Source organism: Branchiostoma floridae, chromosome 4 (assembly GCF_000003815.2).
Source record: "Branchiostoma floridae strain S238N-H82 chromosome 4, Bfl_VNyyK, whole genome shotgun sequence".
In the NCBI taxonomy this organism is placed as follows: domain Eukaryota; kingdom Metazoa; phylum Chordata; class Leptocardii; order Amphioxiformes; family Branchiostomatidae; genus Branchiostoma; species Branchiostoma floridae.
In genome coordinates, this window is record NC_049982.1 from 22,155,936 (window position 1) to 22,183,106 (window position 27,171).

The 27,171-nt window shown below is 42.4% G+C and overlaps 3 protein-coding genes across 6 annotated transcripts in view; 1 reads left to right on the forward strand and 2 right to left on the reverse strand.

The window, feature by feature from the left end:
* The window catches only part of LOC118414990 (rRNA N6-adenosine-methyltransferase ZCCHC4-like), an 18,796-nt gene extending 2,388 nt beyond the window's left edge, over window positions 1-16,408 (forward strand). The window contains exons 2-13 of the mRNA XM_035819358.1: window positions 1,346-1,443; window positions 2,087-2,288; window positions 2,695-2,878; window positions 3,158-3,249; window positions 3,764-3,845; window positions 4,341-4,557; window positions 5,415-5,518; window positions 5,743-5,867; window positions 14,266-14,341; window positions 14,688-14,739; window positions 15,195-15,354; window positions 15,699-16,408. Coding sequence (XP_035675251.1) covers window positions 1,347-1,443; window positions 2,087-2,288; window positions 2,695-2,878; window positions 3,158-3,249; window positions 3,764-3,845; window positions 4,341-4,557; window positions 5,415-5,518; window positions 5,743-5,867; window positions 14,266-14,341; window positions 14,688-14,739; window positions 15,195-15,354; window positions 15,699-15,846 — 1,539 coding nt within the window. The 5' untranslated portion in view covers window position 1,346 and the 3' untranslated portion in view covers window positions 15,847-16,408. The remainder of the gene's footprint in view (window positions 1-1,345; window positions 1,444-2,086; window positions 2,289-2,694; window positions 2,879-3,157; window positions 3,250-3,763; window positions 3,846-4,340; window positions 4,558-5,414; window positions 5,519-5,742; window positions 5,868-14,265; window positions 14,342-14,687; window positions 14,740-15,194; window positions 15,355-15,698) is intronic.
* Window positions 6,539-11,710, reverse strand: LOC118414988 (leucine-rich repeat-containing protein 4B-like). 4 transcript variants are annotated; one of them, XM_035819355.1, is made up of 3 exons: window positions 11,587-11,665; window positions 11,102-11,143; window positions 6,539-9,254 (listed from the first exon to the last, which is right to left on the reverse strand). In XM_035819355.1, exon 3 carries the CDS (start codon window positions 9,121-9,123, stop codon window positions 7,429-7,431), a length of 1,695 nt encoding a protein of 564 aa, XP_035675248.1. In that variant the 5' UTR covers window positions 9,124-9,254; window positions 11,102-11,143; window positions 11,587-11,665; the 3' UTR covers window positions 6,539-7,428. The 4 variants fall into 4 exon arrangements, with proteins under 4 accessions (XP_035675248.1, XP_035675249.1, XP_035675250.1 ...); XM_035819356.1 differs by lacking the exon at window positions 11,102-11,143 and having other exon boundaries at window positions 11,587-11,710; XM_035819357.1 differs by lacking the exons at window positions 11,102-11,143; window positions 11,587-11,665 and adding an exon at window positions 11,529-11,552.
* The window catches only part of LOC118414987 (slit homolog 2 protein-like), a gene marked incomplete in the record, with an annotated part of 76,847 nt that continues 65,537 nt past the window's right edge, over window positions 15,862-27,171 (reverse strand). The window contains 13 exon segments of the mRNA XM_035819353.1: window positions 15,862-17,957; window positions 19,574-19,615; window positions 20,198-20,329; window positions 20,967-21,083; window positions 21,545-21,733; window positions 21,954-22,684; window positions 22,969-23,202; window positions 23,672-23,888; window positions 24,386-24,391; window positions 24,663-24,829; window positions 25,239-25,310; window positions 26,118-26,189; window positions 26,896-26,967. Of these exon segments, the coding sequence (XP_035675246.1) occupies window positions 17,719-17,957; window positions 19,574-19,615; window positions 20,198-20,329; window positions 20,967-21,083; window positions 21,545-21,733; window positions 21,954-22,684; window positions 22,969-23,202; window positions 23,672-23,888; window positions 24,386-24,391; window positions 24,663-24,829; window positions 25,239-25,310; window positions 26,118-26,189; window positions 26,896-26,967 (2,290 nt within the window).

Below are 27,171 nucleotides of genomic sequence, written 5' to 3' on the forward strand. Positions count from 1 at the left end.
TTACCCTTTGACATATTACCTAGCATACCTGTCGCCGCACATGCGTCCTAGCTAATGTGAGAAGGCTTATAAGTGTAATGTATTGTATTTGTTTATTGTAACTGTCGCGTCCAGTTGCGACCCTTCTTCGAGCGGGTGATCTATACCTGTTCGGGGAAGGGTGTTCTAGAACCGTCAGAACGCGACCAGTAATGTGATTCAAAATAAAAGCAGTCTTGATTTGATCTTCTCACAAGACAGACGTGTCGTCAATTCGTCCGACTAGTTGTTATATATCCAACATTGGTGGCAGCGGTGCCGCCGCTTTCGAGCGGACGGACCCGTGATGAAACACCATCCTAGGCCCTCTGCCCGCTACCGTGTCGCCCGACTCGCCCGGAGACCATCGGCCAACCGCCTGATCACCCGACAACGTCTACCATGTGTCCAGCCGTCTCCGCTCGTTGTCGCTGACAACAGAGCCCGACTCCGCTCCACCCTGACGCCGTCCGTCACTGACCGCGTGTACCAGAGTCTCCTGTAGACCATGCCGCAGTCTTCATGGCCCAACCCAACTCGGATTTCACACCAAGGACCCACTCCTGGACGCTGTCCGCGCAAACTTCTGCTGTGACCTGAACGAACTGTAAAAGGGCCTCTACTTGCTCCAGGAAGGCCACTGAACTGTCATGCCACAAGACCTACGAACTTGAAATATACTGCTGCACGATGTCCTGTCCATAATATGTTATGTATTTTGTCTGGAGAGTATTGTGATATTGAGTATTGTGGTGCTTACCTAGGGAGAACTAGAGCCTGCGGGACGACACTCCTAGGAAGAAGACTACTTTGTCCTTTGTCAGAACCTGCGAGTTTGCTGATTGTCAAGGAAATATTGTCACGATGATTGAATTTTGTATATTGAAACTATTTGAACTGATGCTTACCAAGTGTACTAGTAGAATCAATGACATTATTGATGCCTGCGGGGCGACTACTGCTAGTAAGACTATCCTGACCACACTGAGGGTGTGCCCACATGTACTATTGTTGTGTTTTAAGATAGCGTTCTCTATGCCTTGACCGTAAGCCTGCGGGATAACGTTGATGCCTTGTTGAACCTATGCTGTGCTGTATTCTGAATTTTGACTGTGTGATGCTTCCTAAGGAGCGCTGACGTCTGCAGGACGTCTCTCCTAGGAAGATCAATGGTTGTATGATGCTCGCCTTAGTAGATAGAATGACTGCCTACGGGCCGACCCTATTCCTAAGTGCTTACTATACATTTTGTACTAGATGTGAAAACCACCATGCAGGTTTCTGCATTTACTGTACGTTAAGGTTTTGACCTTTTCATCGTTTCCAGTATGAGTGACCGCTTGACCAGTGCCGGCTGTGGTGTGGAGGTGTGTCTGACCAGTGAGTCTGGGAAGGAAGAGGCTTCAGTTCCACACTGCCCTCATGGTACGTCCATGGAAATCAGTCACAACTATTTACTAACTGAATCAATGGATAAGCTAAGATTTTCATCAGTCAGCTAAAATTCTTAACAGAAAATGGAAAATATTTATTGTCTTAAAAGTCATTGTAAGAAGCCTTTGAATGTACTAGTAAACGCTGGATTTTTTAAAGAAGGAAACAACAGTGCTACTAGTACGGCCCCACGCCCTGACCATGCACCCCCTTATCCTGTATGGGGAACAGATTCTCTGGTAAGCATACGATTCTTATTGACCAGAGATACCACTAGGTCACATGTGTCCTGAGACAGTCTTCAACTGTGACCTGTCTGATAGGAATTTTGTACCTCAGGAAGCCTGAAAATGGCCCATTTTAGCTTGAAATTCCCTTGACTCCACACCCAGGAAGGGCAACCCCAACTTCAAACCCATCAGCCTTACTTGGTTGCCCTGTTCCACTGCAGTGCTTCCCATTGCATTTTTTTCTAAAAAAAAAAGAAAGTGATGCAACTTTGCAGGGCAGCTCCTTTTGCAAACAAGCACAGAATACCACAGTAGACCTTCCAGTTGACTTGTATGTTTCCATGATAGACCCTGTTGTTTAACAATATTTCCTACATGATGTTGTTTGACTTGAATGTTCTCAGGACCCACTTTGCTGTTTGAGAGGTACATCCGAGGAGCGCCCTCTGGAGAGAAGTTTTATGCCTGCAGTGCTTGCCGTGATCGCAAAGAGTGCAGCTTCTACCTGAAGTATGGAGAGAAGATGTCTGAGGCTCGTCAGGAGGCCTGGGCAGACATCTCCAGAGCCTCTCAGCCGCGGTTCAATCACAAACAATTCTGCAAAAGGTTAGCAAATAAAATACATTTGGTATGACACAATTTTCAGGATCCTTATCAACACTATCAACACTATGAAAGACACATTTTTGCATGCCTTATCACTCTTACAATCAGGGACATGTGTGACTCTGTAACACTTAATTCTGGGTTGAAGAATTAAATTGTCTTTGTTAGCTAAATATCGGCTTGTCATTTGTTGCAGAGCTAAGATCTTTCAGAGCTGGAGTAATTCAAGGTTTTTGTATATGTAAATTGTGACAATCTAACATTTTGAAAGTACATCTTAAATAAATAAATAAATCTGTAATTAAATAAGAGACAAAAGAAGCTCAGCAGTTAGAAATGAAGTTCTGTGAACAACATGTGGCATACATGTACATTTTGCATTTACCTGTTTCTAAACTGTTTTTAGGTTGTCAGAATTTGAAGCCCTTCCCACATGTAAGAGGAGGTTTTGTGAAGACTGCAGTCTGCTGTTGTTACCTGATGAGTGGGGGGAACACCAGCAACATCGTGTGCTGCAGACTGTCACCTCCCACCAGCTGACCAGACCTACCCACCTCCTTCATCCCAGGGAAAACAAGAAAACAAATGCTGTATGTCTGACTCACCAAGATTCATTTTCAAGCAAAAGTGTTCCCTTTTTGCACATGAGGGATTTTGGAACAGTCTTTTGTTGCATGGGGAGGGAGATAGCTGAAATATGCTGTATTTGCTCTCATGCAAATGTCAACCTGTCTACTGGTAGATCAAGATGCATTTGTCATGTAGAACTGTGTCTCCAATGTCTTTTCTAAAATTTGAGTAGTGCTACACCACACCATCTCCTTGAAAAGAAAGAACTCAGAACCATTAACCTATATTTTCCTCTGCAGCAATATCTGTTCTCAGAGAGGACAGTACAGTTTTTCCTGAGCCAGGTCCAACAGCTGGGCTATAACAGAGTGCTGTGTGTAGGAGTTCCTAGGTAACCACTTAAGTTTATTGGTCCCAAGATTTTGCTAAAAATTGATTGTTGCATGGCCCAGGAAGATAGAAATAAAAATATGCATCATATTATGAATGAAATTTTAACATAATAGCTGCCTGTTAATGATACTACAATGAAACTGCAACAACGAGGAAACAAGGACTTTTTCAAATGTTGATACCAAAATACATATATATGTGCATTTAGGGTTGACATGTGCCCAGAATGTTTTTTTGTTTTTCTCATCCAAGAATTAAGAAATTAAATACATGTAGTCTTAAGCTTGATCATGCTGTGTATCTATACATTTGAATCAGAGAATGGAATAAAGGAAGGTGAAAGACAATAGATTAGATTATAATCAAGTGTTACAAGAAATTGTCAAAATGGTACTGCATTTCATACAGTATGTTGCATACATGTACACTGTTATTTAGTTAATTTACATTTTGTAAGATCCCACATACAGTGCATATTTTGATGTACATTTGTATACCTTCGTTGGTTTCAGGTTACATGAGACCATTCAGTCCCAGAGAGCAGCAGGGAGTTCCCAGCTGGACAGCTTGTTACTGGACATAGATCACAGACATGTGAGGACCTTTGTTTGAACAATTGTAAACTTTCTAGGTGTGAATGCATGTTAAGAACTTTAGGCGTTGTTTAATAGTTTCTCTGAAGTTTATCCAATGCTTGAAAAGTGTAAAAAGTTTATTAACTCGTGCTACTAGCTAATAGACTAGCAGTACTAGTAGTAGTGTTTCTATATTGAAATGATACCTTAAAAGTTGATTAGCTTATGCTGGAGTAATTGACCATTATTATATGATTTTGCAATATAACTTAATTTATTATAAATATAATGTTGTATTCTAGGAGAATACTTTAAGTTATCTGCAAAAGTGCTTCTCCTTAGGTATCAATGATAAATAGTTGTTACTTATGTGTTGAAGAACATGTAACTTTAAAGTTTCAAAGGTCCTTCTTTCTTCAGGTTGAGTTATACCATAAGGCAAGGAACACTTCTACCACCATAATATGCTCTGCCCAGGCAAACTTCTACACTTCACCATGTTTGTTCTGTCCAGGCCCAGTTCTATGATCAGGAACACTTCTGCCACTATAACATGTTCAACTACCACTTCTTCGATGGAGACTCAGCCAGAGATGCTTGCGTGCAATTTTTACACCGTAACCATGGTGATGGGGTCGTCATGGTAACAGACCCACCTTTTGGAGGGTTGGTGGAGGTGTTGTGCCACTGTATGAAGAAGTTATATGGACTGTGGAGAGAAGGATTAACTGGTATGTTCTGTAAGTCTGTCCACTGTTGACAGCCTTCCATTGTTACTTACAAATGTGTTGTACAGACACCTGTAGTAAGACAGAAGTTTTTATTACAAATGTTTTACATACACCTGTAGTGAGACAGAAGTTTGTATTTCCTGTGTTTTACAGACACCTGTAGTGAGACAGAAGTTTGTATTTCCTGTGTTTTACAGACACCTGTAGTGAGACAGAAGTTTGTATTTCCTGTGTTTTACATACACCTGTAGTGAGACAGAAGTTTGTATTTCCTGTGTTTTACATACACCTGTAGTGAGACAGAAGTTTGTATTTCCTGTGTTTTACATACACCTGTAGTGAGACAGAAGTTTGTATTTCCTGTGTTTTACAGACACCTGTAGTGAGACAGAAGTTTGTATTTCCTGTGTTTTACATACACCTGTAGTGAGACAGAAGTTTGTATTTCCTGTGTTTTACAGACACCTGTAGTGAGACAGAAGTTTGTATTTCCTGTGTTTTACATACACCTGTAGTGAGACAGAAGTTTGTATTTCCTGTGTTTTACATACACCTGTAGTGAGACAGAAGTTTGTATTTCCTGTGTTTTACATACACCTGTAGTGAGACAGAAGTTTGTATTTCCTGTGTTTTACATACACCTGTAGTGAGACAGAAGTTTGTATTTCCTGTGTTTTACATACACCTGTAGTGAGACAGAAGTTTGTATTTCCTGTGTTTTACATACACCTGTAGTGAGACAGAAGTTTGTATTTCCTGTGTTTTACAGACACCTGTAGTGAGACAGAAGTTTGTATTTCCTGTGTTTTGCAGACACCTGTAATGAGACAGAAGTTTGTATTTCCTGTGTTTTACAGACACCTGTAGTGAGACAGAGATCCCCACCCTGTGGATTTTCCCTTACTTCATGGAACACAGAATAGTGGACAGTCTTCCGTCCTACAGGATGTTGGACTACAAGGTGGGTTATCAACATGGTATAATTTTAATAATTGCTATAGAATCAAACACAGTGATTACCTTCGCCAAGAAGGTTATATTTACCATTATGCAAATTAACAGCAAATTTCGCACCACTGCCACACCACTGCCGCACGACTAGTCGGCCCACGTAATACGACAAAAAACAATAATAACAATAACACAACCATGAACTTACTGGACAGTGTTATCTTACTGTATTAGGTAGAGTATGAAAACCACCCCCTGTACCAGGAAGGACCCAAGTCTAAGAAGAGGGGTTCACCTGTCCGCATCTTTACCAACATCCCCACTGATCGAGTGGTTCTACCCCAGGACAAAGGCTACAGGTAAGCTATACACATATAGTCTAATCTATGTGAGTGTAGTCACTGCAACACTTGCTATTGGATCACACTCCATTTCCAAGCAATTTTCTTCTGGGATGAAACAATGGCACCTAGATTTTAAAACAAACACTAGACCCCCTCCCACCCATGCTAGTTGCACACCAGTCAGTAATTACTTTTCCATGCAGACTTTTGGCAACATGAGAATTTGGGAGCTCACACTCTGGCAGTGTGCATGGACAAGTTGCCATTTATGTTGCTGATGTTGTGATAGGATACAGGAAATTCTGCCAAAGTTGTACTATACAATCCCTACGTTTTAATTTGCATCTCCTAGAGCTTTTAGGACTGTGTCAGTGTCCTTTTGGTACAGGCAAAGAGTTGTTGTTGATCATGTACCTATTGTGTAGTGTGAACCATGGCCACAATTGGCCAGTACCTGTTGTATGCTTTCCAAGCTCTCAGCTCCGAATGTTTTTTAATGTATTTTCAGCCGTTTTAATCAGGCTATCTATTTAGTACCATTTTCTTTATGTCTCACGGCCAGTATATGCACCTTTTGTGTAAAGCAGTCAGCAGAACATTGAAGGACTACAAGTGTCTTCTGTAATTATAAGATGTTTATCTTACATCAGGTGTTTATCATTTGTATAGTTAACACCAAGTCTTCCTTCCTTCCATTTGGATTTTATTATCAACGAATCCAACAATCCACAGTATTTACACATAGAGATTAAAACAGAACCATATAAAGATATACGGGTTCAGCTTAAAAGTCTTGCGCATCTATTTTGTTACTCCAGAAACAGCCCTAAGCACTTGAACATTTGCACACTTTTCTGCTGTTGATAACAAACCACAGAATGTACATTTTTATGTTTTAACTAAATGCCAGTAAGCTGGTGCATAGTGTCCAGATAATGCCTTCTAGCTAATGATAGTGTTGACTGATTTACGTTACACTTACAGCGAGATAGCTGGTCTCAGATATCTATTATTTTACAATTCCTGTGCTTTGGGATCGTTACTCTACTTCCATGGTTAGACAACATATTCATAACAAAGCTTTCTGTCATTTGTAATAAACTAATCATTTAATTGATGCAGTGAAGAATACTTCAATCTAATTGTTGTTTTATGCACAATGTCCTCCAAATGTGTACTATTTAACTATTTACTTGTTTCTTCAACACAAGATAAAACTTAGGTTTTCAGTCTATCCAGACAGCCATCCATGTGATAGTAGCTGTAACTGTAAGCTGTAACATTAGTGTTAGACTCACTGACACATTGAATTGAGCTTTTACAGTGTTCAGATATGCTATGAACTATATGTCTGCTCACATGGTGTCATTCAGATTAGAATTTGTGGTAGATTTTTCTCCCCTAACCTTAGAAAAAATAGTGTATCACAATATTTTTCTGTACTTCTAACTTAAAAATGTTAGCTTATGTGTATTACGTGATCCTATTCTTAGGTCCCACATAAACTGTTAACATTATGGGAATAGATTTGTTGTTTAAACAAAAGCACCATGAAGAAATACAGAGGAAGTTCCTATCACACAGCCACACTAGCACTGGCCCTGAAGGAGACCTTCATTATACAAATTACTATGAACAGGACGATCAGCATGAAGATGAACATGCCAAAAACGCCCCCTAGCAGTTCCTCCAGGTTGTACTCGTGGTTGTAGTAGTCATCGTAGTCGTACTCGTCATGCCACTTGATGTTGATGCTCCCCGGGTCGATGACGATGCCTCCTGTCCCCTCACCCTTACCAGTCCCCTTGCCCCCGGTGGTCTTAGGAGGAGTGGGGCGGGGCTTAGCGGCAGGACGTTTGGTCGGGGCAGGACGTTTGGGTGGCGCTTTGGTGGCCGGCTTCTTAGGGGGAACAACGACAACCGGAGGGGGAGGGCGAGTAGGGATGTCCGTCACAACGACCTTGAACGGTACGATGTCGTACTGTCCTTTCACATTGTCAGCACGGCATCGCCAGGTCCCGCCGTGCGAGGCGTCCACCTTGGCGACCGTCAGCTTCCCCGTCCTGCTGACGCTGATCCCCTTGACGGTTTGTCCAGCTGTGATGATGGTGTTGGTGGGAGTCGCCCACCTCACGATCGGCTGGGGCTTCCCTTCAGCCTGAATATCGATGGTCAAACTTCCTCCAAACCGGACCACTTGGGACTGGTCCACAGCACTGGTGATGAACACACCACACTCCAGAGCATTCCTGGGGATCTCTTCCAGGAATTTACCGTTGAAGTGCCGAGGGGCGTCACAGACCAGCGGGATGTACGTTACCGGGTCAAACGCCCCAATACGATCCACTGAGTCCTTCAGCCACTGCAAGTTACAGTCACACAGCCACGGATTCTCCCATAATGCAATGTTCAGACCTTCATCGAGGGCGTGGGAGGGCTCGAATGGGAAAAAGAGGTTCTCAGGGAGCGTGTCCAACTTGTTGTTGGTCAGATCGAGTTTCTCCAGGGCGTAGTTGTCCGCGAAGGTGCCGGCCTCGATGCTGCGAATGTTGCAGCTCCCCAGCTTCAGCTCCTTCAGCTTGTTGAGGGTTCGGAAGGTCGTGTTCTTGATAGTCGTAAAGTTGTTCACGGACAGGTCGAGGGTCGCGACATTAGGGATGTCTTGAAGGTTTGGAATCTTCTTCAGGTTGTTCTTCCTGATAGAGAGCAGGACCAGGTTGTTGAGTCCCTGGAAGGCGCGGTCGTCCAGCATCCTGAGGGTGGGGATGGAGGACAGGTACAGGTGGGTCAGGCCGCTGAGGTCGCGGAACGCCCCGGCCGTGATGTTCACCAGGTGGTTGTTGTAGAGCTTGAGTTTGGCCAGGCGGGGCAGGAACATGGGGGGGATGGCTGTCAGGTTGTTAAACTGGAGCGACAGTTCCGCCAGGTTGCCCAGGCCAAAGAACGCGCCGGCGTCGATGAAGTACAGGTTGTTATAACTGAGGTCCAGCACAGACATGGCCACCAGGTTGGCAAACTGGTTGCGGATGAGGTTGGTTATCTTGGTGCGGTTGAGGTACAGCTCGCGGGTGCCGATGGGGATCTGGGCGCTGGGAACCAGAGCCATCTCCTGATTTCCACTGCAGTCGACGATCTGGTTCGGGACGTCACACCGGCAGCCCGCGGGGCACGGGGAGCGAGCCTGCCCCGACACCGTGGTGATCATGGCCAGCATGACCACACTGACGCACAGCACAAGTTTGCCCATGTCGTACAGCACAAGTCTGCCCATCCTGTACAGCAGAGGTCTGTCCTTCCTGTACTACTGGTGCTTGTACTGGTCACAGTTTGGACAGCTATGCTGCTGGTGGTGGTCACAGTTTAGGCAGCAACTATGCTACTGGTGCTGGTACTGGAGACAACCTGAGGAGAATGTAGAAAAATACAGGCTTAACAATTATGATAGAACAGCACCCTTCCAGCAACCAGTACCCATCAGTTGGTATTTAAGGTAGAAATTGAAAATTGAAAAGTCTTAGATACAAATGAGGACCTTGTCTTTGCTGAGAGACCCAGCAATGATAGAACTATCATGCAGTTCTACATTTGTGCTTATGGTATAGGCATTTCAAGAGTATATTTTGTGACCTTTTGTGCAGTTACCTTTGTCCAACATCCCTATCCATCCCTTGTTCAACACAACAGTAGTCCTGATTATGGAAGTAGTCTGCCCTGATTACAGCTGGTAATCATTACTATTCATAATGTACATTCCACAATCAAACGTCATGTATGGTCAAACAATGAGGGCAGCTTTCCAGAAAATGTAGGAGCGCTAAATATAGAATGTCTACCTCAAATAGTACATTTGGCTATCAAGTTGTTTGTCAAAATTTCAGCATCAAACTAACTAATCTGATATTAAAATGCAGCCATCTTTTCAGTTTCAAGGGAACGTAAAGCTAGTCTCAGCTACATGGTAAAGACCTGACAAAAAGGTCTCAATCTATAATTTGTCACAGCAAGTAGTAATTGAAGCATTTGCATTTAGTAAATTGACATAGGGGTTTAGGTAAATTTAAATGTTGATGCATATATATACATTTTATTGTTTGGAATGATTTCTTCACACTCGCTACCCTAAGCCTGCAGTGAAATGTTTGAAATAGCTACATGTACACATTCATACACACGCCCATGCAGAGAGCCGCACCTTGTCAATGAAAGTTACTGTTCTAAAGTTAAGAAAAACTTGGTAAGACTGCTTACCTGCCGAGCCTCACAGGTATGAATCTGGAAGGTACTCCTGAAGGCTTACTGCCCCATACCTGTCATGTCTTAGAGACAGACAGGAGTTCTTTAGCAAGGAGGGGCCTGTTTGGGACCGCCTGCTTTGGGACTGGTTTATGACAGGCAGAATGAAGGATATGGCAAGTGGGTGGAATAGTCTATTATCCAGTGATAGTGAATGACTTTTCTAAGCCGCATAGGTCTGATATAACGTCACTAAGCAGATTACACAGCCAAAGTGGCCTTATCTGTTTATATAAAATGTACCTCAGGGCTGTAAGATGCAGAATTGGGATGTTTGGTAATATGGTTGGGAGGATTGGGGTCTATCCTCTTTTGTCTTTGAAATGGTTCCTGCCAGTATTCTGGATATGGGTCAGGATTGTGCTGGGGTGCTCAGTTCTACAGACAGTGAGTTTCCTGTTTCTGAGGTGCTGGTGGAGTATGTAAGGGCAGTCTGTTTATAACAGCCTGTACCTGTCAATCATAGTTACAGCTGCTGGTACAATGGGACACATGCACAAAGGCTGGACATGGAGGAGCGTCTGCATGCTCTTTTACGTAAGGCGTAGGCAGCCTATTTTATTTCCCGTAATTTGTAGGGAAAACCATCTTATCTACGTAATTCGTAGCGAGGTGACCAAATTTAGCGTAAATGGCTTCCTTGATCTAGCGTAATACGTAGGGGGTTCCTCTGAATTCAGCGTAAATCGTTGTCGGAACCTCCAATGCAGACCCTCATGGAGCATACTGTTGTTTACATTTCCGATGGCAAATTTTAACTCATGATTATTGAATTCATGGTTATTGAATAAGCATGTACTTGAAATACAACCTTTTGGATTTCTGACAACAGAAATATACATTTTGCAACAAAATTGTCTTTTTGTCGTTAAAATTCCATATTTAGCTACTGTACAGTTGTTCTTGCAAATGGTTTTGTGTTTATATGCATTGAGCAAAGAGGAACAATGACTTACTGACTTATGTCGGGTGTCGCTCTTCCCCTGCCACCCGAACCACTGTAGCAATATAAAAGAGCATATTGCACTGAATGGTCTCTAGTAGCAATTGTCACTTACCCCTGATCAGGGGCATGGTACATGCATTTCTGCATCTAGACATTTGTAGACTGCTGAGTTTCTGTTCAAAAAGTCTATTGTGACTGATACAGTGCACATCATACAGTATATATACAGACTAGAGGTAAGGAAGGTTTTCAGAACGAACCATTAAAAACCCCTAGCCCCTACCTTAAAGTGGTCCTCTGCGACTAGACAGACGAATTGAACAACCTTAAACAATTCCTATGTCAAAATGTGTAGCTCATCACAGTACATGTAACAACCTTCACAGATACTGCAGCCCCCTTCCCCCATTCTACAGAAAGTTAAGTCTGCCACCTACCTGAATGAGCACTGTCCACACCTGTGCCACACCACCTTACAACGTTCACGTCTCTTACCTGTAACGTGCTTAATTGTTGCTGAGCTTCAGCTATTCCTTGCTCCCTGTTAGCAATATGTAACCTGCATTGAGAGGAAATCACGTCTTTTCTCAGACTGCTTTTCTCCAAAAGTATAGGCAGTTGGCCAGACTCTCTGAAAATGTCATCATGTTCCCTTGAGGTTAATCTTGACTGTGGAACAATGCAAAAGGCTGATGGTGCACATTTTACGCCCCCAGATCTCTTCAGCAGACTTTCCAAATTGACTCATGCTACAAACACTGATTTCCAAAATGTTCCCTAATTATAAGGTTTAATCTATATTTCATTACATGGAAAAGAAATGTCAGAATATTTGATATCCGCGTATTTAGTACGAGCAAGTACGGTGAAATCAAAATTGTATGAGGATGACACTTGGTAAAGTGAAGCAAAGTAGGATAGGATTAGATCTGATGTTCATGACTGAAGAAATGTAATACTAAGTTTTAGTGGTGAGTGTTGTTATTCAACATAAAGAACTGATATAGACATTTACACTGTTTGATGGCTGAAATACCAAAGTGAGTCTAATATATAGTGATAATGATGAGAGATGGACGCCTCACCCTCTAAACTGCATACTATCAATGTTTTGTTTGGTGCTTACTCAAGGAGTTTTCAACCAGGCCACCTGACAGATTTCCATGATGCCTATTATGTATTAAGAAGTTTGAACTATGTAAAAGTGTGTATTACTTGATTGTCCCTCTCCTGTCAGACCTATGACTAACAGGCAAGAATGTCACCCCACCTCCTCTGGAGAAAGTGTTGCCTAGAATGAGTCAGTGCCAACTGGCTTGTACAAGCTGGTGTCATTTAAAGACTTAAGTTGGCAGCAAGCCTGAATACCAGAAACCATGCCTCATCTGATAATTGTAAAAGCACATTCTCATCTTACAATACATGTATATGTACATGTACATGTACATACATGATTGTAGTCTTTTGTTTCATAGAAGGGTTGTTGCTAGGGGTGGGTAACGGTATAGAACATTCAGATACTGTTCAGGTTCAGAGGATCAGGTCCAGGCCTGGACCTGGACCTAATTATCTGTGAAAACTTTTGAATGGGTGATACTCAAAGCAATGGTCCATTTCGCTACAAATTTCTGTTTTGTGGAGTGTCAGACATCCACTGGCATTTTAAAATCCTATCTTCATTTTAACAACACCAACTATCATAATCATGGTACCTATGTGTCACAAGCTGTTTAAAACCAAGTTCAACTTTAGAAACTTGGTGAAAATGACAAACAACTCTCCTCTACTTCACTCTTGTTATTTTCTTAGACCCATAAGCCAACAAAACTGTTCATTTTCTAATCTGTCCAAAATCCAGCCCACTGATTTTTTTCAGGTCCGCTTTTCTGGACCGGTCCAGCATGGAAAACCGGTTTTGTACCGGTGCCCACCCCTACCTAGTTGTTGCTATGTAACAGAAGATGCTGTATGCTGGACCATATATTGTCGTGCATTAAGGTTTATTGTTGGGATGAAATTTGCAATCAAAAATCATGCCTCATTAATTATGCTAATGATGTCCAAATCTATATTATCAGTATGGTGATTGTCACCGTACATATGTGACACATCATATATCACTAAGGAATAATATCACTTTCAATTAATTAGCAAATGCATGCCTATTTGAATAATTAACTAGATGTCTAATACCTCATTTGCATGATTGACATTAAGAAGTCCTGCCCACCCTTGTTACTTACAAATGTATGTCAAAATGTATCATGAAAATCCAAAATCTAGATCCTCCTTCAGAGCTTCTAGGCTGGGTGGGGGTGTGGCGCCCACTACCACTTGATTAACAACAGGAAATAGCAAGAAATCGAAGACATGAAATGGGATGACCGTTGACATCTGCTGGTAGCTTGTGCGTGTACAATCACTGTTTTCTATGTCAACACAGTTTGAATGTAATCCTTGCATGACACACTGATACACATTGCAGTGCCACATATGGATCACATGACATTGCCTGTCCATAAGGAGGGACTATTCCTGTTGCAGGGGATAAGATTTCATAACCTCCACATTCCCTGCCTAGCCCCTGTAATACCATCTCCTACCTCACCCACTTTACATCTGTCCAACTCAGTGTCACTGACCCTGGTCCAGCTGGCACTACATGTACATTGTAGGTCTGGTTCAGGTGCAGCAGCAGTGGAGGGAAAATCTCCTAACTCAATGTGAAAGCAGAGAATTCTGGTTCAAAATATAAAAGAAATAACTTTATTGCTCGACAGTTGTAACAGGCACAATGCATGGCAATCTGTATACATTTGTACATGGGAGTTGAACTATGTACTATTATTTGTAGCATCTAACTACTAAATCTAAATTAATCTAACAGCATAGCCAATCTAGTTAATGTTATACAAGCTGATACTTAGAACATTATGTAAATATAGCAAATTGTCTGTTTATATAATAGTATATGAATTGGCTTACATACTTAGGTAGTTTTTATAAGATTGGTGGTTCTAAAGAGATGCCTTCCCTCCTACCCACATAAAGAAATCAGGCCAAAGAGAAAGGTACCCCTATGAGTGATGTCCTTGGGGTTTCTAAAGTTTAAAAGTTCAGGCGGGAGAATAGGTAACCCTGGTCTCTCTCATCCTGTGTTTACTTTTCCCACAGGTTCTGTGCCCTCTGCAGGAGATATGTGGCCGCTGAGAATAGACACTGTCAAAAGTGCAACTGCTGTACATCCAAGGTAAGCCTGCGTTGCTAGGGCACAGGGTTCCCCTGACTGTACATGGCTCGTCAGTATGGCATTAGTGAGTCTGTCCCCTCAGTAGTGATTCATGTTGGTAAACAAAACGGTTACTATGGACTGCTGACTTTTCTTCTTGTCATGATAATTTATGCTGAGGTCAGCACTTAACTATGAAATTCAACGTACATGTACATTCAGCTAAGCTGCACACATGTAAGGATGAAGAGAAACATCCATGTTGACATGATATTGTATCAAATTTTACAGTCAAAAGTCAAGTTATGAGTATTTGCCGTATTAAGTAGGACTGGTACATATAACGTGTTGTCCTTCTGTTCCCCAGGATGGTCGAACATACGTGCACTGTGACCTGTGCAAGAAGTGTGTGAAACCAGGTACTGTCTGCCTGTCAAAGCTTCTTCAGTACTGATAAGTCCAAGTTCATTTAGAAATGTCACCCATTGTTGAAATGCACATCATCATCTTTATTCGGGCGTGCTGGATGCATGGATGGACAGGACTCCTTCCCTCCATCCTTCCCTATCCTCCATAGCCTTGGGCAGATCTTCAGCCGAGCAGCCAGTATCTTCACAAAGTTGATGTAGATATGTTTTGTGTCTACCTATGCTTGCATGATCATGTGTAGGAGTCCACAGCAGAACGTTATTATTGTACTGAATTACACAAAAGCATAGATTGGCAAATTGGATGCACTGCTTTTATAATAGATGACTGAAGGGAGGGTATGTACTTGGATTGTACAGATATAGAAAGGAAATAAAAAATACATGTATCAGAGATTCTGATGTACCCTAAGCTTACTCATGAAATCTTGATCTCCTCCCCTCAGCGTGGTCCCACTGTGAGCCATGTGGGCGCTGTGAGCCCAGAGACCACGTCTGCAGCCAGAGGACACACCTGGCAGGCTGCTACATCTGTGGGGACCACGGGCACAAGAGGAGGGAATGTCCACAGAGATTCTCCCAGGAGAGGTACACCAGGACAGAGAGGTAGGCTAGCAACACTTGAACTGTTACCAGATTTACAAAGCCTGTGCCAAAGGGGTTACACAATTCAGTCACCTGGGTACATATCCTTTTTTCTCTGCCTCTGCTAGCACTAGCAAACCTGGGTTTCCTTTCCATTACGGGTTGGCTGTCAGTGGAAGCATGTTGACCTGTGACCTTAATACGATATGTTGGCATGTTTAACATCATGCATTCTGGGTAAAATACAGAATCTGGGACCACATAAAGAGAGATCTGAAATAATTTTTTGTGAGTGTCTTTTGATTGTATGCATCATGGTTAAGTATACACAATGAGTAATATAAGACATGTTTATCCTCTTTAAGGATGTCGGGCAAGAGGAAAAGGAAAATGGAAGGTAACAATGATGCAGCTGTTCCAGATCAAAAAAGGACTTTACAACAGGAACGTAGTTCAAAAAAACAAAAAGTCAAGAGAAAATGGAAGCAGAGCAAAAGAAGACAAAAACTTTGACAAACGTTATGGAAATAACTCTATGAAGGTCAGATTTATTTTGTCTTCATTGATGTCACAAGCAAGGAGTCAAGCCTTGGCATCAGGTTTTATAATTTATTGATTTATGTGGCATAATAGTGATAAATACAATAAAAATCTCCATTGCAAGTTAATGCTAGATTTTCAACGTTAAGACCTACAACCATTTGTACAACATCTCTGCATGAGGACTTTGTTTCTGTATGGCAGACTAACTAGTCTGGCATTGTAGCAGCCTAACGTCATGCTAATTTGTCTTTACAATGCAGCACTTTACATGTAAATGTTACCATTAAGATCTGGGAAAGCTTTCCTACATAGTTACGTGTATGTTACGTGTACTGTTGCCATGCGCATATCGAGGAAAGGTACCGTCTTGTTGTGTCGCACAGCTAAGCAGGACTAAACAATCATGTAAAGCTTGGATTCTACGCAATGATACACTTTTCTGTGTTCCCTCATACACACACAAAGATTGGTTAACAAATGTACAAGAAATTCAATGGCATCCAACCTTAGTAAAGACATCCTATTATACACATGGAATATCAGATGAAGTTTGTGTTCCGTGTATATATATATATAATATGTATAACTTATATATCTAAAATTTTCCTACAGTAGACACTGTTACATACATAAGTGTTTTCACATTGTTGGCAGCAACATTCTACAGGGATGACAAACACTAAACCACTGGTACAAAAATAATGACCACAGAATAAATAACAGTAATATAAAATATGTTTGCCCTGTGGTATGTTATACACAGATTAATCAATAATACTGACAACCTCCGATGCTGGGATTTGGACGACTCAATCACTAATTTTGTTACATTTTAGAGGGATCACTCATAATCATCACCATTATTTTTCAAACACTGAAAACCCATATATTACAATGAGACATATTTTTCAGCCCTTGTCAGACTTATTGCACACAGACATTACAATGGAAGCACTATGTTGTCACAATATGCTCCAACAGCTTAATTCCATGAAACATCGATTCAGTTCAGTTCCAACAATTTCATAGATGTCAAGAAAAAATTTCAGTTTAAGGTGTCATAGATACAGGGGCTTATGTAGTTCATGAATCTATCTTTAGTCCATGTCCAATCTGTGTTGAATAAGTCTGACAGAGCTATTCCAACAACCCCTCTCCAGAACTAGGGCTGTTCCAACATCCCCCTCGGGAATTAGAAGCAACAAAGCAGAATTGCCTTAAATACAGCCCGCTGCAACTATGGACATCCAAACCAGAATGTCCGGTCTAACACAGTCATCACAAGGAATAAAAACATGATTTTCTCCATGCATTCCATGATTAGCAGAACTTGTCTGTTATCCACACATCCAAGTTGGTTTCACCAAACTTGCCAAAATGTAAAATTATAGCAGATACTAAATACACCAACTGATGTGCCAACTAGTACTATATACAGGTCCAAGTCTTGGCTAATTTGTCCACCCTTCTGCTTTCCAGTCATCACTGAAATCCTGTAAACCTCCCCAGTACAGACTTGGCAAATTTTACGGCTACTACCAGGAATGCTCTAAACTCACGAGTGAAAGAAAGCTAAGTAGAATCCAGCCCTCTTCTTGAGAATTTCCCACAATATTTACGAAGCAAATCATTATGAAATGAGGTAATGGCTTGGTTTCCTTGCCCAAACAGAAATCTCTTGCATATACACAAGGTCCTCTGGCCTGTGGGAATCAACGTTCACACGGGGTGGACCTCTCCTGGTCATTTTACAATTCCTCTTTTTTACACTTACATATGCCATCTATTCTGTCCAGTCCTTCAGCTTTTCTCTTATACTTTTTAAGACGACATTTCTGGACTTTAGCATTCCTGGCATCCACACTCTAGAACTCTCGTCCACCCCTGCTTGAAACTCGTTCCATCTGGGCAGTAGACTCTGGTCCGCCGGGATTTGAACCTTGTTGGTTTACAGCAGAGACCGTTGGAGCAGAGGCCGCTACAGCGGACGTTCCCCACTCTTTTTCGGCTGCGGCAGACGGACAGGCCTTGAACGACCTCGATGTACTCCCGGAACCGCTCGCTGGCACAGCGAAGGTCAGCTGAGGAAGGGGACAAAGTCATATTGAGTACAGATCTGAGAAAAGTTCATGATGGAGCCAGGTTGTTCTGGTGTATGGTGGTTTGTTTCTTTCTTGCTTCGTCAGCCAGTTCTGCCCAAGAACATTGGATGGATTGGAAGAAAGATTTTCTTTTCCTTTCTTTCCACCTTAAATTTACTAGAATTCTAGGTTCACTTTTTGTGTAGAATATTAACAGTATGTACATAAAGATATCTTATGATTTGTCCTTATAGCCTGTATTTGAATAGGCGGGCTATGTGGCTTTTCTCAGAAACATTTACATGCAGGCAGATCATCTTAAAAACAGCACTTTCACTTCATCAGCATGCTTAACATGTTTTTGTTTTTAATCCATACTTTATCTGTAACAGATTTGGACATTTCAATCCCCTAAGCCGAATAATATTGATAAATTGAAGAACATCGTTGTATAAAGGTCCTTAATCATTCATCAGCAACTTAAGTCAGAAGTGGCATGCTAAAGGTTGACACACTAAAGTGGTTTGTTAGCCGTATTCTGCGAGATGAGTTACTCCAGTGTGATCTACCTGTGATAGATAGATTGGGTTAATCTAGTACTCCTACTGGAGGTTAGTAGAAAAGTCTGTTTTGGCCTGTATGGATGATGGTCAGGCTGATTAGCATGGGAGATGGGATGGGGAGTCAGCCATGTATGAGAACCATGTCCTTTCAATTCTACACAGATAGGAACCAAGTTCACTGTAAAGCTATGGTTTGAGCTGCATTCTACATTACTGCCTGTAGTGCCTGGAAGATATAGATGGCCTACAGTTACTGTCACAACTCACAAGCGGGTCACACAAACAGGGACTCTCCTGTCACATTCAGGACAGATATCGTACATGCTGGCTAGCTTGTTGGATTTCTCACACTGCAGGTGGGAGAATGTGTGTGTCAGTTGTGTATATTCCATTGCTATAAAGTTTGAGTTTGACTGTTCACAGATGCAGTCCAGTGCCATTGACTTCTGTGATGTGATTGGTTGAGTGTGTGGGAATCTTGTGTTGTTCCTATTTACTTGTATAACGTACACATGTTGTACTGTGGAGTAAAAGCATTCACCAATATGGGTTCCGTCATTGTTCAAACCACTGCCTTTTACTGTCTGGGCTATCTACCATCACATCTTGTACTGTCCTTTGCTCAGATTATCTGGTACTGTCCATAGCTCAGATTTTCTTATACTGTCCTTGGCTCAGATTATATAGTACGGTCCTTATTACCTCAGATTATCTTGTACTATCCGTAGTTCAGATTATCTTGTACTGTCCTTAGCTCAGATTATCTTGTACTGTCCGTAGTTCAAATTATCTGGTACTGTCCTTAGCTCAGATTATCTTGTACTGCCCTAAGTTCAGATTATCTTGTACTGTCCTAAGCTCAGATTATCTGGTACTGTCCTAAGCTTAGATTATCTGGTACTGTCCTAAGCTCAGATTATCTGGCACTGTCTTAAGCTCAGATTATCTGGTACTGTCCTTAGCTCAAATTAACTTGTACTGTCCTTATTAAGGGCATGGTCCTCACACATGAGCTGACATGTCAGTATGGCCGATGGTTTTCTTTCCTCTTACCATTTGCAGGCTCGTCAAGACCAACTCCCTCCTTTGCAACAACTACAGACGGTGGAGGGGAGGGGGGAGATTCAAAGAGCACCTATTAGTGAAGTGCACCCAACACAACAAGACATTTGCTTATCAACATGCACAGTTTAAGCACCTTAGCCTTCCCAATACTGAAACATGCATTCCTTTGTGCTGAACACTAGGACTCTTAACTATTACATGTAAGTAAAACCGTGCCATCACACATAAACTATCAATAGGCCAGCAGGACTTCAGGCTTTTCTTTTTGTCATGCTTAGCATGTTATTTTTCTGAAATTCTTACAAATGTAGTTCATGATCAGCCTTCACCTCAATGATTTTGGTTACTGATGTTAACTATTTTCACTTGTCAATTTGTGTGTATACATAGTCAAGTATATGTTTAGATACCCTCATCCTTTCAGTGTCATCCATCGTGAAAATCTTAAATCTTCGATTTGTACAATTTTTTAATCCAATCAAAATGTGTCCAACCTTTTGTTGAATGTTTCAGATGATAAAAACACGTAGTATGTTCTGTTTACCATGATTTGAAAAGGTTTTGCAGTTTCTGTAGTTCTGCATATCTGTGGTAAAAAAATAAAAGACTCACTTTGATCACAGAGAGGTCCTGAGTAACCAGGCTTGCACTGACAGGTGTACTCAAAGTTGTCCACTGCCTGGCAGGCTCCATGGACACATCTGTGGGACTCACAGGGGTCAGCCTTGTGCTCACAGGTCAGGCCTGGCAGGGAGGAAATACAACATGGTTTATACCTACTCTTCAAGTACATTCAAAACTGTACCTATGACCACCTGTATATATATTAAGACCACCTGGCAATTGATATGCAACCTGTACTAGTGACCTACATTGTAATCTACATACATGTAACCACCTGGCCATTCATATACAGTCAACCTGTACCTCCTGGCAAATGTGACCTTTTTGATGGTCAGTTTCATTGTTTTTCCCATTGACACAAGCATCAACATCTACAGTGGCCACCTGTCCAAATAGACCTCAATTTATGCAGTGGTCTTCTTAGGCAGTTTTGACTGTGCATCTTGTCAGTGGAGGTGCACTCACTGCAGAATATCAAACCAACCCATGCAACTGTTCTATATGTGGTACACTACAACTGTAAGGTCTTGTATCCATGCCTTCTTCAACTGCTACCTGGCACATTTCAAAGAACCACTCTGTCCAGTTCCAGTCATGATTATGTTTCAGCCTTTGTTAAGTTGGAGGGCAACAAAGGATTGTGTAAGGTTCTCAGAGGAAGGCTATATGTAAGTACTACCTTAACATTGCTGTAGACTAGGGGTGGGTGCCTGTACGAGTGGTTAATGCTGTAGTGTTACAGCCTGTGCTTGCATACCTGTGTACCCCCGCTCACAGTCACACATGTAGCTGCTCTCATCCACCACCTTGCAGGTGCCATGCAAGCACCTGTGACCCTCACAGGGGTCGGGTTCCTTGTCTTCACACAGCGCTCCTAGCGATTGAGCACAGAACTGCAGGTTAGCTAGCATCTTAGTGTAAGTTGTTACTTTCACTACAGGCAGTCTTTGGTTACATCTTGGTTAAGGGATTCAAGTTTGAAGTTATATAAAAGAAAACAAGGGTATGGCAAGCAAGGGTTGGGAGATGTAACTGTCTGGTACAGATAACTCTGTATTTATATGTCAGGTACCGGTAAACTAAAACTCCTTGTCAAACATGATGCTGTAAAAACATGCCTACATGCACATGTGTACATTGTACAGATTGCAAGGAAGGGCCCAAACCAACTGCTTCTCTTCAAAGTTTCAACCACTGCACATGCTAAAATGTTAGGTCCAAAATTGATAATCTAGATTATTTTCTTCCTTTTGGTACCTACATGCATATGTGAGGATTAATTTCTCAGAACTCAAGTGTGTGACACAGCCTTCCACTAGTCCCTCTGAGCCTTACCTGTAAATCCCTTGTCACAGTCGCAGGAATAGCTGACGTCGCTCAAGGCTCGACAGGTGCCATGTTTGCACAGGTTGGACTGGCAGGGGTCGGGTTTGTCCTCCCCACACCCTGGCACAACCCCCTCCACCACCAGCCCCCCATCAAAGTTCACCTCCATATCATTGATGGTGAGACTCTGAATACAACCTGTTGGGAGGTAGGACAAACATAGTTAGCCATAAGAACAGGTATATCTGATCCATTCATCTAATTACACAGTAGTGAACATAATCAATAGGTAAGAACCAAGTCTGTAGTATTGATTGATCAGTTTGATGAAAGTACTCACAGATACCTGGTCTACTGTCTGAACACAGTAAGTGCTACTGTAATAGCTCAGAACAGACTACCTAACAGAACCACTAACCATGGAAGCTGGTTCCGTTCCTGACATGCCAGTCCTTGACAGCCTGTGCGTTGACGTCCTGCGGCATCCCACCAATGTACAGGGGGGTGATCAGGTTCAGCTGCTCGTTCAGACCCGTGTTCACCATGCTCTTGGCCTCTTCATGGTCAACACTCAAGTTCACCATCTGGTTTGCTGCAATAAGCTCAATGGTGTGGTATCTCCCATCGTTCACGGTCTGGTAGCTGTAGATGGTTGAGCCTGGGTAGTTTCCGACGTCGTAGCTCACGCGCACACGACCACGGAACAACTCCACCGCAATGTGGTCGATGATTCCGTTGTAGAGGAGAATGCCATTGTCCTGGTCGGTGGCCACGACCATGGTGATGTTGGCGTGGGGGTGATTTTTCAGCGTCGGGAACTGGGTGTACGTATTTTTGGTCATGTAGGACACGCTGGTAAGGTTCTCACAGCGGGACCCCTTGTATCCCGGCTTGCATTGACATCCAAACGTGCCGTCCTGGTCGATGCACTGGGCGCCGTTCTTACAGTCATGATACTGGCAGGGGCTGGTGCGAGGGATGATGACCGGAGTGACCTCACAGTAAACTCCGCTGAACCCGTCCGGACACGCGCAGGTGTACTCATCCACACCGTCCATACATTTGCCTCCGTTCTCACACTTGTGCTCAATGCAGTCGTCAATGTTTTCGGTGCAGTTCTCGCCTGTCCAGCCCTGGGCACATTCACACCTGAAACCGAAGGCATTTTCTTTAATGACTTAGAATACTTTGCATCTGAGAAATCCTAAGTTTCCTTCACAGACTACCCAATAAGCTACTAGTCATTCATTACAAGTTGCTATATGCCATTTTTGTACAAAAAAGCCAAGTGTTAACCAACAAGCTTTTGATCAGTACTGATTAATCTCAAGTTAAAATCATTGATATGCAAAGTGACAGAGCAGAGAATGGTTGCAAAAAAATGGGCTTTTGGAGTAAGAAGATTTGTCAAACTTCACAAGAAAGTTACAAACCTGTACATCTCTTCCTCGCTGATGCATTTCCCATCGTTCTCACAAGGGTTCTTCCCGGGATCGCAGAAGTCGACCTCACGTTCGCAGTAGTGCCCCGCGTATCCTGGCACACACTTGCACAGGTAGCCGTCCACTCCGTCCACACAGGAGCCATTGTTCATGCACATGTGTTCCACACAGTCGTCCACATTTACCTCACATACCTCCCCCTCGAAACCCTCCACACAGTCACATCTGGACAGTAGAGAAACAAAACACATTATAGACAGTTGTGCATATGCTGGGTTAAAGGCAGCTTACATGTACATTTACATTCACAGAGGCAACATGACTGGAGTAAGAATGAATGTTACCAGACCTCCATACTACCATCATATAACACAATCGTTGTTCTGGAGCATACTATTCCTTCATGATGTATATCTACTGAATTCATTCATTGACATTGGTAGTCTGAACTATGATGATAGTAAAGGAAATCCATAAGTAATACATGTACTGGTATTTCTCTACAAACCTTTTCTTCAGCTGTTTTTAGTTTCTTTTTGCTGATACATTATACAGGCCTACCCAAAGCCCTCATTCAAGCTGAATTATGAAGTTTTATATAAAAGCCCTATGTGATTCTACATTGTAAAAAAATGAAGCCCTGTTGTGACCTTATGTCTCACCAGCGAAGAAGAGTATATAAGTGAGTACGTACCTGAAGCCCTCCTCCATTTTGTGACAGGTGCCTGAGTTCTTACAGGGGAAGGTGAAGCACTCGTTCAGGATAGTTTCACAGTTCCTGCCGGTGAAGCCCTCCTGACAGGTGCAGCTGTACGATAGACCAGGGTCCTCCACACACGAGCCGTTGTGCTGGCAGGGGTTGGACAGACATGGCTCACACTTGGCCAGGATCTCCACATCAGGGCCTTCCTCTGTAGGAGGGTGGGGAGGGGGTTAGTGACATGGCTGGACAGACACAGACATGGCTCACACTTGGCCAGGATCTCCACATCAGGGCCTTCCTCTGTAGGAGGGTGGGGAGGGGGTTAGTGACATGGCTGGACAGACACAGACATGGCTCACACTTGGCCAGGATCTCCACATCAGGGCCTTCCTCTGTAGGAGGGTGGGGAGGGGGTTAGTGACATGGCTGGACAGACACAGACACGACTCACACTTGGCCAGGATCTCCACATTAGGACCTTCCTCTGTAGAAGGTGAGGTTAAGTTCTAGTCTCTGCCATCCATACAACAAGCTAGCCTTAATAGATACCGTAGGCTAGATATACACCCTCATATACCTACAGATACGTAGTCCCTCCACCTCACCATTCAGGGGACAAGGTACACATTACGATGGAGACAATATTAGCACAAGTATCTCTGATACAAATGTACATTAAGGGAAATACAGTAGATTCATACATACTTTTCCCTTTGTTATCCATGGTAGCAGGAGAAAGGAACAGTGATATGTCAGATACAATGATTTAATGATTTTCATTCAGACTTAACCCAGGCTTACTCTTCTTGATAAGACTTACAATCAACTATGGTTCATGGTTCAGGTTCCAAGCTATAACACATGTATGTAAAAAAGGTCTGTTCATGATGTTAATATAGTTCTCCTACTGCCTAGCCTCTTAGACACATGGACACACAATGCATGTACTGTACACGTACTGTACAGTATGATAGTTACATACCAGAACACACAAAGTTGCGTGAGGGTGCGGTGAGCAGGAGTTTGTCTGCCATGGTGTGCTTGGGTCCTGCACACTTGGCAATCCCCGGCTCTATAAAGTCTTTCTTCACCCAGTCAGACAACCAGACCAGGTGACAGTCACAGTACAGCGGGTTGGCTCCAAGGGCACTGGGGAAAGGCAATGTTAGAAGGGTGCATAAGATAAAACTGAACTTACTGTAAGTGCATTTTATGCCATCAAAAAAGATACTCATTATGCATTTTTGATATCAACTGATTTTATCTATTAGAACTTAATTAAACAAATAGATGACACCTTCTTTTGGAACTGTAAGAAATGAGGAAACAGCTTTTTCCTGTCCAATAGATTTCTCTGTGTGTTATGCTAACTTCCTTCCGGTCTTATTTTGACATTCTTGTGAACTTGAACAAATACCGGCACACAACAAATCATCAGAAGCAACTGACATCTTGATAGCAACTCAGAAGACAACATTCTATCTGTCATCAGAGACTGTTGACTTTGGCGCCAGCCACCCTTCCCCCAGTTTTCTAGGAAGGGTTGTTTGATACTCACATGTGTGACAGGGACTGCAGGTCCTTGAATGCCTCCTGTGGGATGGTGGATAGTTGGTTTCCATGGAGAGACCTACAGTCGGGGCAGACAGGCACAGTTCAAACATGACGTCACACGTGCAGATTTTCTGGACTTAACCACTGAACAAAACACCAGAGGAAATAGATGTTTGATCTAGGGGAAGGCATAATCTGCTTTGGCAGATAAAGCTCTCAATGCAGTTTGAATATTATGATATGCTTTGAAAAAAAGTTTCAGCTGTTTGTGATCAGCTACAACTGATGATTATGTCTTGATAATAACATTAAGCTAGCTGATTGTAACATTGGGAAATGCATCAGGTTGAATAAGACACTATGCTAGGAATGTGGCCTTCTTAAAAGAAAGGCTAAGTTCTTTATCTTCAACTGTCAACCAAGTGCTTAAGTCTTCAAACTACAAATCCTCGACAATCCCCCTTTTTCCTGTTTCCAATGCGGTTCCACAGTTTGTTGTCATGACCTTTCCTGATAAAGCTGATTTATCCTGAGTCACTCTAAACATGACCACCTGTGAGATAGTCTCCTGTCAACCTTTAGTAATAGCAGCTTATTGAACTGCCCAACAGTTTTCTTCAGCAGTCATTGAAACCATTTGTAAAAGCATGCTGATCCTACAGGCAAATCTAAACACATCCTATAGTCATAAACATTACATTCAACATCGATCAACCCTTGTGTCAAACTTAAAGGAAGATTTAAAAGCCACCCACTTTGTCCACTATACAAATCTGCATTTGAAGAAGGCAAGAGGAAGTCGGACCTTCTTTGAGGATATCTCACACTGATTGCACAAGACAACTTCCACTGATAAGACTTTTTGTCTGGATTCTTTACTTACAAGATCCGGAGAGCCTTGAGCCCAGCAAATGCCTTAGGAGAGATGCAGCGCAGGTTGTTGTAGCTCAAAATCCTGGAGGAGTAAAAATTCTCTCTGTTAAGAGTCATCACACACAAGGAAAGGATCTGTGTATATTATTTTCAACAAAACTTTTCCACCAGAGCTGTTCCTTTGTCTGTGCACTACACAGCATTAAAGTTACCTCTCAGCCAAGGCACACACTACAGTTAACTCTGGCTGCAGTCATCAGTATTTGTTATCTGTACTTGGTAGTGGAAGCAGTTTGTTGGTCTTTTCAGTGAAACATCAATCAGATTTAAGTAATTTCCTTTCTCAGACTTCTCTTCTTTGCCACAATACATGGTGTGTGCATTGTAACGTACCATAGTGAGTCTGTGCATTTACATTATAGAATTTATCACTACTTTTGTGGAGTTCTATTTGAATGTGAAATATATAACCTATCTCTGACAGTGAACTTCAAGTGACCATCCTTGTTCTGTGGTAGAAGCTTAGGTAAGATTCTGACCAATCACAGCATAGATAGGATTCTGACCAATTGCAGCACAAAGATACCAGTACAAACCAGCCAATCAGAAGCATGCAAGTAAAACACCCAAAGCCACAGCATCATCACAGAAGTCTGTGATTGGTTAACACTGAGCTGTAGCCAGTAATTAAGAACAAGACTCCGCTAGGACAGTAAGTGGCACCACAAGGCTTGTGAACTGTGAATGGTCCTTTGAAGTTCCCTGTACAGGTCTTACTGTGTACTTACAGCGTGGAGAGTTGTGTCAGGTTCGCAATGGCGTGGTTGGAAATTTTGCTAATCATGTTGTTACTCAGATCTCTAAAATGAACCGGGGGAGGAAGAAACGGGAGAGAGGTGCGTAAGGCTACGGGTTGTATTGGGATATAGAAGCTGCCAAACAACACCACAATTATTAGTACTGCAACAAACCATGCAGAACTGAAACACCAGGAGCCACCAGAGCTTCAGAAATGTTAAAGAAGTGATTTATAATCACAGCTGCCAACTCTTAAAACTTTTCTG

Bases quoted from the DNA above. Each gene is read 5' to 3' on its own strand.
- LOC118414988 (XM_035819356.1), bottom strand. From the start codon at position 9,123: ATGGGCAGACTTGTGCTGTACGACATGGGCAAACTTGTGCTGTGCGTC.